This window comes from Pomacea canaliculata, linkage group LG6, assembly GCF_003073045.1.
Source record: "Pomacea canaliculata isolate SZHN2017 linkage group LG6, ASM307304v1, whole genome shotgun sequence".
NCBI lineage: Eukaryota > Metazoa > Mollusca > Gastropoda > Architaenioglossa > Ampullariidae > Pomacea > Pomacea canaliculata.
Window position 1 is genome coordinate 1,098,915 of NC_037595.1, and position 12,631 is coordinate 1,111,545.

At 43.6% G+C, this 12,631-nt stretch overlaps 3 protein-coding genes across 3 annotated transcripts; 2 read left to right on the top strand and 1 right to left on the bottom strand.

The window, feature by feature from the left end:
• Positions 1-422: 422 nt before the first annotated feature.
• LOC112566894 (perlucin-like protein) lies at positions 423-3,859 on the bottom strand. The gene is made up of 5 exons (XM_025243315.1): positions 3,148-3,859; positions 2,743-2,831; positions 1,907-1,997; positions 1,163-1,357; positions 423-555 (listed from the first exon to the last, which is right to left on the bottom strand). The coding sequence occupies exons 1-5, from the start codon at positions 3,233-3,235 to the stop codon at positions 533-535; spliced, it is 486 nt and encodes a 161-aa protein (XP_025099100.1). The 5' UTR covers positions 3,236-3,859; the 3' UTR covers positions 423-532.
• A 455-nt stretch (positions 3,860-4,314) lies between these two features.
• Positions 4,315-7,528, top strand: LOC112566664 (perlucin-like protein). Its single transcript, XM_025242961.1, has 5 exons — positions 4,315-5,005; positions 5,292-5,380; positions 5,944-6,034; positions 6,373-6,570; positions 7,379-7,528. Exons 1-5 carry the CDS (start codon positions 4,957-4,959, stop codon positions 7,396-7,398), a joined length of 447 nt encoding a protein of 148 aa, XP_025098746.1. The 5' UTR covers positions 4,315-4,956; the 3' UTR covers positions 7,399-7,528.
• A 2,232-nt stretch (positions 7,529-9,760) lies between these two features.
• On the top strand, positions 9,761-11,683 carry LOC112567255 (perlucin-like protein). The gene is made up of 5 exons (XM_025243878.1): positions 9,761-9,919; positions 10,201-10,286; positions 10,535-10,625; positions 10,790-11,005; positions 11,473-11,683. Exons 1-5 carry the CDS (start codon positions 9,871-9,873, stop codon positions 11,496-11,498), a joined length of 468 nt encoding a protein of 155 aa, XP_025099663.1. The 5' UTR covers positions 9,761-9,870; the 3' UTR covers positions 11,499-11,683.
• The last annotated feature ends 948 nt before the right edge of the window (positions 11,684-12,631 follow it).

A 12,631-nucleotide genomic window follows, 5' to 3' on the forward strand; every position in this document is an offset into this window, starting at 1 on the left:
CCCCCTTGTCCCATAATTTCTACTTCACTCCTCGTCTTTTTTTTTTTAACATAATCACGATATTCTTAGTCCTTGTTTCTTGGTTTTTCTTTGTATTTTTTATATTTTCAAATTATTCATCGCTGCTGTTGTTTATTTTCCATAGTTTATATTATTTTTGGTTCTTCTGTCATTCTTCTGTTGTCCATGTCTCGTTCCTGTTGATGCGCACTAAGAGCAGACTTTATAGGATTGTATGTGCTATAAAACATTTTGCGATTATTATTCTTATCCTCCTCCTCCTCCTCCTGCTCCTCCTGCTCCTGCTCCTCCTCCTCCTCCTCCTGCTCCTCCTCCTCCTCCTCCTCCTCCTCCTCCTCCTCATCATCATCATCATCATCATCATCATCATCCAGCTACAAACAACCAGACACATTTAATGCAGATAGTGTTTATTTTAGCGAGAAAATGTAGTTTCAAGTTGACAGTCGGGTTCACACCACTACCTGTACTTTCTGTCATCACAACCAATCATCCTGTGTGTGGACTGGGGTCAGTGGCACCAGCTAAACGCACCTGCAAGACGAACATTTGTGTCAGGCTGATGTTGTTTGCTTTAACACAACTGCAGCCAACAGTCATACACTAAAAATACAGAACATTACAATGATGAGTGTTACAGTAACAACTATTAAAATAATAAATAAATGGTGGTAGGTCTCGGTGCGCGCACATACAGAGAGAGAAAGTGCAGAAGGCGACTCACCAGGAGAAAAGTACCAGGTGAACACCACAAACAGGTGTGACATCCAGAGACAGGTGTCTGAACAGAGATTCTGACCCATGGGGAGTACCACCATCAATGGTACAGAGGATGATTACAATGATAATTACTTTGATATCCTTGTGGGTCGTTTGTACAGGCGGCTGAGCAGATTTTACAGGTGGTCATAGGACTTTGATTTCTTTCCCCTCATTCAATTAATTTAATTCTAGCATACTTATTTATTTGCTGAGGTGGATACACAAGAACTTTACTAGAAAATCTACTTATTGTCATTCACATGGCTTAGTGATGCTGACCTCTGAGAAAAGACTCTAACATCATGCTACTCAAACTACTGAAATACCATCTTGCTAACAGCTGTTAGGAATAAAATGGCTGGCACCAAGAAAGACTTACTCCTCTCGCAGACTGACGGTATCCTGTGGGAGCTTCTGTGGTCATTCCAGCGACCGTTAGAGTACATCTGACCACAGGTCTCGCGCCCTCGGTAGTTGTTGGGTTCTCCACGCGCCCAGTTGGCGTAGGGCAAGGGTCTGCCACTGGACGTCAGCACCCAGCGTCCATTGCGCAACTTGTTGATTCCCATCCAGACTGCGGCCATCGACAGGTCAAATAGTGGACAGCTGTTAGTAGTTTTATGAATATTTAATGTATAACAGATAGTTTTATATTCCAAGCCGACAACACAGTTATTTATACAACAAAATATGTGTAAAGTAATGTTTAAGCCATCAAAACTAATTTTACAATGAAGTAAAAGATTGAAACTGTTCCGTAGCGAGCTGAGACATCTTAGTGTCAGGTTCAGATTGTATTTGTTGTGCCGGGGCCTTATCAATAAAGTCCTTTCCCCAAGGCATATTCTGGACCTCAAGAACTGTTTCACAAGTTATAAAGGTTTGCTCAGAGCTCTCTATCACTGCTTCATGTTTGTTCATCCCTAGAACACCTTCGCCACCGTTTTAACTATTGTTTTAAAGGTAAGACAACATCTGTTTGTCCTGACACTGATTCAGAACTCCAGAAAGAAGACCCTTGTCCCTGAGTTCCCCAAGCAGCCCCGAGAAACTCCTTACTAACGACTTACAACTGTACAACTACGGCCTCTAGCAAGATTGTTCTCTGTGTTATGTCACTCACCACTGCTTCTTCCTATCAAACTCTGCACAAAATTATTTTCCGAACGAGATGTGATTTCAACGAGGTAGCCTCCAATAGCCCTGCAGCGGTTCTGAAAAAGAACAATGAGAAATAGAGTGTATATAGTTTGTGACATTCTATACAATCCGATTGTATCATAGTTTATGGAAAAATGATATTTTATAGACTGCAAGTGACGTGCACGTCCCGCTGTGACAATGGCTTCCTGCTACCTAGTGACACGTCAGCCAACTGCGACCAGACGACTGTTCAGTGTTGTCTGCTGTCACACAAACATCAACCCCATTCAAACTATCCCAGCCTTCAGTGCGCTCCACCTTCCAGCAGAAGGTTAAAGGTTAAGCGCTCGAGACTTATTCAACCTGTAAACTCCTTCACCAGCCACCGGATGGACCTGGTTGAGCAGCCAAGGTAAACACAACAGAAATACAGTTATAATCCGACTTTCACACTGTATCCTAACCACGGCGAACCGCTTACATTCACTGCCGCTACGTCACTAGGGGGAGGATACTACCCGTGCGTCACTGGATTGTGGAGACTAGACCCGTGCGTCACTGGGTTGTGGAGACTAGAACGTGCGTCACTAGGCTGTGAGGGGCTTTACTCTACGTCACTAGGAGAGCAACCGTTCTACCTCAGTAGAATATTTCTAGAATTAAAAACGTTCCGTTACAGCAATAATAACTCTTTGATGATGTCAACACTGTAAACACACTTTGTTTAAACACAATTTGACTGTGGCGCCACCTTCCCATTTACTGGATTTTGAAAACTCTCTCGCGCAGCTAGGAACATTCAAACAGCAAACTTACGGCTGCGTCTGGCCAGGTGAGTGATTGTGAAATGTAGGTGTAGCAAGAATTGCCATAAGGAACCCATGAGGGGGGACACCGAAAACAATCTGCAGATATCAACAAGATAGATATTTTATAATCCCAGTCTAACTTCAGTTTAATATATCAGATCCTTCTTGTTTTTGGATTTTTTGTTTGTTTTTGCTATGTGTGAGAACAGTAAGACGATGTCTTGGACAATATACTTAATACAGGGAAAAAAAGGAAACGAAATGTAAAAAAATAAGAAAAGTAAGAAAAAGAGTGAAAGTCAGAAGAATGTCATTAGACAATGTTACAAAATGTCACGTGATGAGAGATGTAGTACAGATGTAGTTCGGTCCTTGAAACACCAACAGAGAGAGAGGGGAGACAACTACTCACGGCACACGCCCCCAAGAGCCAGCAGCAGGAGGAGTGTTGCTGAAGACATGTTTACCTGTGTAGGTGCTGACAGGTGTGTCACCCACATTTATACTCTTTCCTCACAGTGAACCTTCACACTTCCATGGTCAGTGAAAGCTAATCCGTGCAGTATAGCTGACGTCAGCAGCACACCAACAGGTAGGGGAGATAACAGGAGAAGCACCAGCTCATGTTACTACAGTTGTCCTCTACTCCCCACGACGTCCACTTGGCAGAGCGGGCACTCGTGATAGTCACGTGACACCACATCACGTGCTTCTCGCCCACTGCAGGCTGCTACTGGAGGCCATCACAGTTACATGCTGTTGCTGAACAATCGTTGTCGCCCTTATCCTCATCACTTCACACTTAATTCAATACATTTCACACTGTAAAGACTTTAGAAAATGCACTCATTGAACTAACATGTTATGCCCTCCCAAAGGTAAACTGTAAAGCGGGAGGACTTTTACTTTCAACAGAACCTCACAGCTTTATCTGTCGCCTCCCGTGGCGGGTATTGTTGTTTACTTGTCTGTCTCTCAGGATGACAACACTTTACAGTTACAGACATCGGCTTGGTATATGAAATGTAAGCATTAAAATAAACTACATGAGGGAGGGTATAATTACACTGCAACAATGGGGGCAAGAGGTCAGTCGTGGTCACCACCGGCGTCGCAGTCAGAACCCACCCACTCCCACAGTTAGAAGTGAAGGTCGTCCCAAGAAACTTTTTTATAGTCTTAGAGGGCCGAACATGTGGCTTCAGATCATTTTCTAAAGATTCAAAGATTAAATTTACAGGACATTGATGAAGAGGAAGACGATGATAAATTTCAGCAAAGGGAGTGAGTGGGACAATCAAATACTTTACTGAGGTCTGTAAGTTGAGTGGAAGATACAGAAGGAAAGTGTGTACTCAGTCCTTTCTGTCGTCTGTGGCTGGCCCTGTGGTCTTCTCCCACTCGTGCTGCTCTCTTTTTCATTTACTATAGTGTTTTTACTGGGACGAAACCATCTAAGATTTCATAAACTTGCATCACAGGACATCGTTTGAAGGTCGCTGATGCTGAAGATGTTTCGCTAGTAAGTGTTGTGAGGAACCCTGGTTGTTAGAGGGCGCTCCAGATCATAAAACTTATTACTTCGGACAAAGCAGGGCGCCATTCTCAGAAGACACAAGTTTTCGTTTTTCCCTAGAGTTCAGTGGCCCAGGGTGGTTTGTTTTGTTCACAAAGACACTTTGTCGAAGAGTTCAAAAACAAAGTGCAAAAAAATAACTTATTAATGAAGATACAGCTACGGGCTGGGGTTACAAGTAAAAGTCTTCTGGCAAGAGACTGTTTTTTATCGCTGAAATTGTCTCAGGAGGCCGAAAATGTTGTTTGAGTACATTGTCTAAAGATTCCAAGGAGCCTGAAATACATGAAAGTCAGTATAAGTTGGTGACGACGACGACGACGACTGCTCAGCAAAGGTTACGTGGCGATGTGACGTCACCTAGCAGCAGCCTACAGTGGGTGAGCAGATGTCCAGCAGCTGCCACGTCCACAAATCGTAATGACCCTCATCAATGCTCATCCTTGTGTAAGGACAGCATGGTGAGTAGAGGACAAGTGTAGTAACATGAGCTGGGGCCACGTGACATTGTACTATCGTGACGTGTACACCCACCAGCTATACTGCACGGATTAGCTTTCACTGACCATGGAAGTGTGAAGGTTCACTGTGAGGAAAGAGTATAAATGTGGGTGATTCCACCTGTCAGCACCTACACAGGTAAACATGTCTTCAGCAACACTCCTCCTGCTGCTGGCTCTTGGGGGCGTGTGCCGTGAGTAGTTGTCTCCCCTCTCTCTCTGTTGGGTTCTCTTCCCAATAGCATTGTTCTGACGTTTCATTACTTATCTCACTTTTATTATTTATCAACTTCCTGTTTTATTTTCTGTATTTTTGTAAATTATGTAAATCTTAGAATCAGACATCATGTTCCTGTTCTCAAGCATAAGAAAAACAAAAACATAGAAGGCAACAGAAAATAAAACAAGAAGGTTCTGACATTGAGAACAGAAATAGCATTGGGATATTAAAATGTTCAACTATCTTGTTGATGTCTGCAGATTGTTTTCGGTGTCCCACCTCATGGGTTCAGTATGGCGATTCTTGCTACACCTACATTTCACAGCCACTCACCTGGGTAGACGCAGCTGTAAGTTTGTTTGAATGTTCCTAGCTGCGCGAGAGGATCTTTGTATGAGAGCGTGCGTGGTATCTTATATAGGAATATGTTTAAACAAAGTGTGTACACACCGTTAATATTCTCAAAAATTATTATAACTGTGAAGGAACTTTTCTCGTATTATAAATAGTTTATTATATTTGTAGCATAAAGTGTGTCAACAAATAATTTTAAAAAGCTACTTGTCTTATAGCTGTGTAGCAAGGTAAAGCAGTTTTCAACTCCTAGTGACGTGTCGGTGGTCTCCACATCCTAGTGACGTGTGGGTGGTCTCCACAGTTTAGTGACGTGTGGGTCTCCACAGTTTAGTGACGTGTGGTGGTCTCCACATCCTAGTGATGTGTGGGTGGTCTCCACAGTTTAGTGACGTGTGGGTGGTCTCCACATCCTAGTGACGTGTCGGTGGTCTCCACAGCTTAGTGACGTGTGGGTAGTCTCCACAGTTTAGTGACGTGTGGGTAGTCTCCACATCCTAGTGACGTGTCGATGGTCTCCACAGTTAAGTGACGTGCGGGTAACTCCTTATTTTACAGAGTCTCTGCAGGGCTCTGGGAGGCTACCTCACTGAAATCACCTCCGCTGCTGAAAACAATTTTGTGCGGAATTTGATTGGAAGGAACAGTGGTGAGTGACACAAGGCGGTGCTGTGAGTGTCTAAACCACTCCCCTACCCTCACACATGTGGAGAACTCGTCTCCATGGCAACACAAGCAGCTTGACTTTCACACCAATTTTTGCATAAAGTTGTTATCTTAACACTGATGTGTACAGAAATAAATGACAATATCACACATCAAAACATTTTTAACGGCGGCTTTATTGGCTTCTCGATGACATCATCAATGATAACTTGAAAAGCCGACAAAGTTACTTCCGCTAGATTTTGATCATCTGACACGTACTGTACCCATGTAAAAATTATGAACCTTTCGCCCTGACCTCTGACCTGTTGATGCCCGCAGCCTGGATGGGAATCAACGACATCTTGCGCAATGGACGCTGGGTGCTGACGTCCAGTGGCAGACCCTTGCCCTACGCCAACTGGGCGCGTGGAGAACCCAACAACCACGGAGGGTCCGAGACCTGTGGTCAGATGTTCCCCAACGGTCGCTGGAATGACCACAGAATGTCTCACGCGATCCCGTCAGTCTGCGAGAGGAGTAAGTCTTTCTTGGTGCCAGCCATTTTATTTCTAACAGCTGTTAGCAAGATGATATTTCAGTAGTATGAGTAGCACATGACTGTAATATAGGCGTGAGACGAGAGTTGAGATGGCAGTCAGCGAGACTGAGACACATGAGTGGTTCTTCTCTGTTTGTCTCTGACCTCGGCTGTCAGCTGCTTGGTGATTCATGTGACTGTGATGCCAGGAAACTGTGAATAAAGTGTGTTGCTGTCTTGTAATACTAGCAAAGACACTGATGTCGTCAGACATTAAAGACACAGTAAACAGCAGTTTGCTCGCTGTATGATATCTCAAACATTTTAGAGGAGTTTAAACATCACATGTCAGAAAACTTGTAGAAAGTGAGTTGCAAATATTTTCTGTGTTAAAATGTCCGTCAGAACTACACTGGGGTCTGCACGACTGACCCCCAGTTACATGTCTGTAGAAAAGATATCATCATCGTTATTATCCTTGGTGCCATGGTGGCAGTCATCATGACAGTCGTAGTCCAGTGAGAGAGGTTGGGATCTCAGTTCCACACGTCTGTCTCTGTTGTGGTCTCTTTACCTGTCTCTCATCGCTCGTAGCTTTGTCCTCATCACTAAACATTTTACATGTTATGTCTTTGTGTGCGTGCGTGCGTGAGTGTGTCTGTGTGTGTGCGTGCGTGTGTGCGTGTGTTGGTGCAACGCGCTGTAAGACCACCTTAATGATAACTTTAAAAAAACTTATTATTGTTATGTTTATTGATGCCACTAGGTTTTCTTTATTTGATTGTATCAACTTCAATTCAATTGCAGGAACGTTCCGCTGGTTCTAAAGACCCGGATGTAACACTCGGCGCTAGAGAGGCTCCCTGGTTGCCTCTGCTGACATCGGCAATAAATACAATGAGCTAAACCGTTTTAGATGAACTGGAAAATATATGTTTGGGACAAAATAAATCCTATGTGCATCAAATTTGTGTTTCTTTGTAGTTGGATGATGATAATAACGTATAATGATTGTGATAATGAGCTGATAATGATTGGATAATGAATGGCTGCCATATTGATCAGAGGAGATCGCTACGGTAAAAATGTGTTTGGATAATATTATCGTTATTGCTATCGCCACTATGGAGGTTGTAAAGGGAGAAGCTGACGAACCCATGATGGCTCCTATACAAGTTTAACAAGTTACCTGTTGCCCAGACACACCTGTCTACTATTGTTGTACAAACTTCATAATCAAATTGTAAAGCAGCGAAATAATCAAAGAAGCCTTAAAACATTCCTAAACATAAGATCGATCAGATATCAACTCGTAAATATGCTACGTAGTTAATTCTCCATTACACATATGTTCAGACTTCCAGTGGGGAACAGCAACTGGTGACAAGGACTCAGCCTGGTGTTCAAACAGAATAACAAAAGATCACACATACGGTGAAGCCGAGTCCGCATCCGAACACACACACACACACACACACACACACACACACACACACACACACACACACACACACACACACACACACACACACACACACACACACACACACACACACACACACACACACACACACACACACACACACACACACACACACACACACACACACACACACACACACACACACACACACACACACACACACACACACACACAAACGCACACACACACACACACACACACACACACACACAAACGCACACACATTCCCTCGAATCACCTCCCTTTCTTCTATCCTCAATGCTGTCCACCCGATGATCCACCAGAATTTGACAGCAGAATAAAGAAAGCGATTTCTAAACATTTTTAACTGTACGAGAAGACATACACATTGTATACATCCCACTCGTGTATGTTATTGTCAAGTATTCTCCGTTGGTGTTTATGTTTGTGTTTACGGAGGTTCCCACTGTGTGTGTAGTGTGTCCGTTGCATACAGATAACTCTAGAATAAAGTGGATAATATAACACAATAATACAACACTTCTAACAGCAACACTCAATGACCAGACCTTGAGGTCAGGTGGCTGCAAGGTGCACGGAAGTGAGGCTGTGCCGCGATGATGAGTGATGATGAGCTCTGTTCATCGTCGGTCAGATGCAGGCTGTGGTGCCCACAAGTGTTTTATTACCGGATGCCACGCCCTTTGAGCTTTGGATTCTCAGAAAACACTAAATTGTGTTATGCCGAGTAGAAAAAAACACACGAGAGTACATGTATGTGTAAATGTCTGGTAAGGAAACTCTCTCTGAACCATTTAATGACAACGACTTTGTGTAACTAGCTGTTGATGACAACCGTCATGTCTCTCACAGTTGTTTGGTTTTTACAGAGACACACACATCCTAAAAATTACAGTAGTAATAATAATAGTAACAATAATAATAATAAGAACAACAACAACAACAACAACAACAACAAACGCATTATAAAAGCCCTTTAACTCCTTACGACGGCCTCAAGGGAGGATAAGTCAGGTCAAGCTGAGGGAAGGGACATGAGGACCTGGGATGTTCACGCACCAGTGTGGCAGTCACAACACGCACCCAGGAGCTCATACAATACCATCGGACATTATGGGATAGGCATCTGTCAGCTGATCAGCTGATCAGAATAAGAGTAGACAGCAAGAGGGAGGACAGACTCTGGTACAGTAGGCAGGTGAGGAATCACAGTCTGCAGACATCGTCGAAGCTGTTATCTGCTCTTTGTGAATTTCCAGAAGGCTCGTCGTCATTTTCTGTCTGCCAGGACCCACAATGCCATCTTTGCCTGCCAGGACCCACAATGCCATCTTTGTCTGCCAGGACCCACAATGCCATCTTTGCCTGCCAGGACCCACAATGCCATCTTTGTCTGCCAGGACCCACAATGCCATCTTTGTCCGACTCGTGACAGTGATGGCGGCAGAAGCAGGTTGGACAGGGTGTGGCTCAGCAACAGCACGAGGTTGACTACCGACTACAGACTATACAGCTTCTCTGTAGTTCTAGCCTGCTGTACTCCTGTGACACATGGTTGTGCATGTTGATACAGAGAGGAAACTAATACATCGTCCTCGATATTGTGGCGGTGGTAGGGATGGTGCTGGTGGTCGGGATGGAGGTCTCTCCGGAACATAATTTTTGTGCAACAGCTGGTGCTGGCGATAACAAAGCGGAAGATTCTAAATGAAGGATCGGAAGGATTTACCGGTCTTCGCCAGCATCACGTGACGCTTGAGCTGCAACGGAGGGTTGTGTCGGCGGTGTAGACTACAAACGGTCACGACGACGACAGGCGGTGGTACTGAGGACCATGTCTCGACTATCATTGCTTCTTCTTCTGTCGCTCTGCGCCACGTCATGTAAGTACTCGTATTCCTTCTTTTAGTGGCAGTGGACATCCCACAATCCTATTGACAACAGTATCAGTATTGTCAATCTTTGTTTACACCAACATACTACCATCAGCAGCATCTCTCCAGGCAACTCACTAACAACTGATTGTATGAGGATTCTAGAAACCACATTCATGATGCTAAAGTTGTTATTTAGATAACCGTGCACTCAAGATGTTGTAGATAGGATGCTGTCTGGCAGTAGTGGGTTGTCCTTCTCCCGAGTGCTAATGTTTCTCTGCCTGCAGCCTGTACATGTCCGCCCTCGTGGACTGCGTGGAGATCCTCCTGCTACGTCTTCATCAGCCAACGTCTGCAGTGGCTGGAGGCAGCAGTAAGTCCAGCTTTTAGCCAAAGTAAATTTTGTTAAATGTTTTTTTATGCATAAGGTAATGTTTGTCACATTTAAATAAATTGTTAAAGCGTGTTTAAGTGACAACATGTGTTAATAAATAATTTCAATAAAATGTATTCAAGTGGCAGTAATTAGTATGAAAAATAACAATACAAGCAGAAGCTTGTTTCAGCTGTTTGACAAGCGTCCATCGTGTTGTCGATGTTTTCATTGCTGTTATTCTTCAGAGCCTGTGCATGGTGTTTGGCGGTCATCTTGCGGAAATCAACTCGAGAGACGAAAACATCTTTGTCAGAAACATGATCAGTTCCCATAACGGTGAGGAATCACCTCATTGCTCACACCTCACATTGTAGTTGCTCGTTGCTCACAAGATTTTGGTCATGAAAAGTAAAAATATGATATTGCTGTGAAAATTGACATGAATAAGACAGCTTTTACAGGAAAATTCTATAAAAATTATTTGATTATCCGATACAAAGTCTTCTTCTCGTGGCTCGGAATCAACGACATCGCCCGGGACGGCCAGTGGGTGCTGTCGTCGTCAGGTCAGCCGCTGACGTACTGGAACTGGGTGGCGGGGGAGCCCAACAACGCCCACGGCGTGACGGAGGCGTGCGGCGGCATGTACCGAGATGGACGATGGAACGACGATGAGTGCGTGCGGTCTCGAACCTTCACGTCCGTCTGCGAGCGACGTAAGTCACGTGACACCAGTCTCCTTAGAACGAAGTCAGTTCTCGTCGCTGTGAATGTCATCGCATGTCAGCATATGTTCATAATTAGTACACGTCGTTGTCTGCAATTTCAACTTTTCATCATCTTGCAATTTATATATATATGAATTTTATTTTACTTTTTTCAATCCCTTCCATGTCTATGTACGCCCTTTTCAGCAGCTGTAGATTAAAGGAGAACTCGAGTTTGTGAAGACCTTCAGGTCATAATACTCTAAAAGGTTTCTAGATGGAGGGATGCACGGTAGGGGGCGCAGTTTATTAGTGCATTGGGGAGTGTGTTTTCTACATTATTATAATGAGCTTTACCCCCTACAGCCAATAATTATGTTTGCATGTGATAAGTCTGATGGTGTATGTTATATTCACTCTCTACCACCATGAAATTGTAATCCCTTGAGCTCATTTCCCAAAATGACTTTTTACAGCCCAAGAAAGCACTGACACCCAGTGATGCCAGACTCCTGAACACAGACAGTGGTACTCGAGTTGGATAGTTGAGATAAAAACCAATCTCTCTCTACCCTAGAGTGAGGAGGAGTTGGTGTTGATGCCCAGCCAGCCACTGTATCATGGCAAGACAGCCATTAGTCCTCGAGTAACACTTCTGAAGCAAAATAAAATATTATTATTGGCCTACAGTTGTCTCCTCTCTTACCTCGTGGTGTGTGATTATTGTGATGTGTCACGTGTCTCAGTAACTTGACGATAAGTTTTATCTCTTTCTAATGGTGTATGTCCATACACCACCAACACTTGACACGTATATACAACTGAAAAGACGGAAGGAAAATACAGATTAAATGAAGAGAGATCTCAGAAAATCTACGACACAACAATAAATACTTCCGTAGTGCGGCTGACTGTCAGAACTATGAGCACTGCGTCCTTGAGAGAGAGAGAGAGAAAGAAAAGAAAGAACCTTTATTTGAGCTCGTGGACCTGTCCAATGATATAACTCCATAACATGATATAACAGACTACAATTAACATTACATCATGTGACATAACAAGCTTTATACACGCACCTAGTCACGTCACGTAGTCCTTCCAGACCATGGCCTCGTCTTGAACTCTTGCTCCAAGTGTTGTAGTTTCCTCTTTTCATTAGGATAACAAAAACTAATTAAAAATATTATACCTTTAAACTAAATGTCAGAAAATATCACACATTCATGATGTACACTTTGTGTGGGAGGGAAAAAACTCGGACTATCACGAATGAAAGAAGTGAGTTTGTGCTCAATACACTCCACACACATCTACTTCTACTCATCCACTCTAAGTATTGTTCATTCTATGTTGTCTACATTTGTCAGTCACTCTGTGCCACCTGTACACCCGTGTAGTCAGTCCACAGACACAGCGGCCACAGTGAGCATCAGCAGGGAAAACACACAACACTGAATCTTGTGTCTATACACAGGACACAAACTGTAAAACTGATGTTAATGTAGCGAGGGTCGTTTGTCATCTACAAAACGATAAAAAATAGTCGACAGATGTTTCCGTTAGGAAGCTGTGAGAGTGTGAAACACAGACATGGTGATGACACGTACGTGGCTACACACAGCTGTAAACACACTT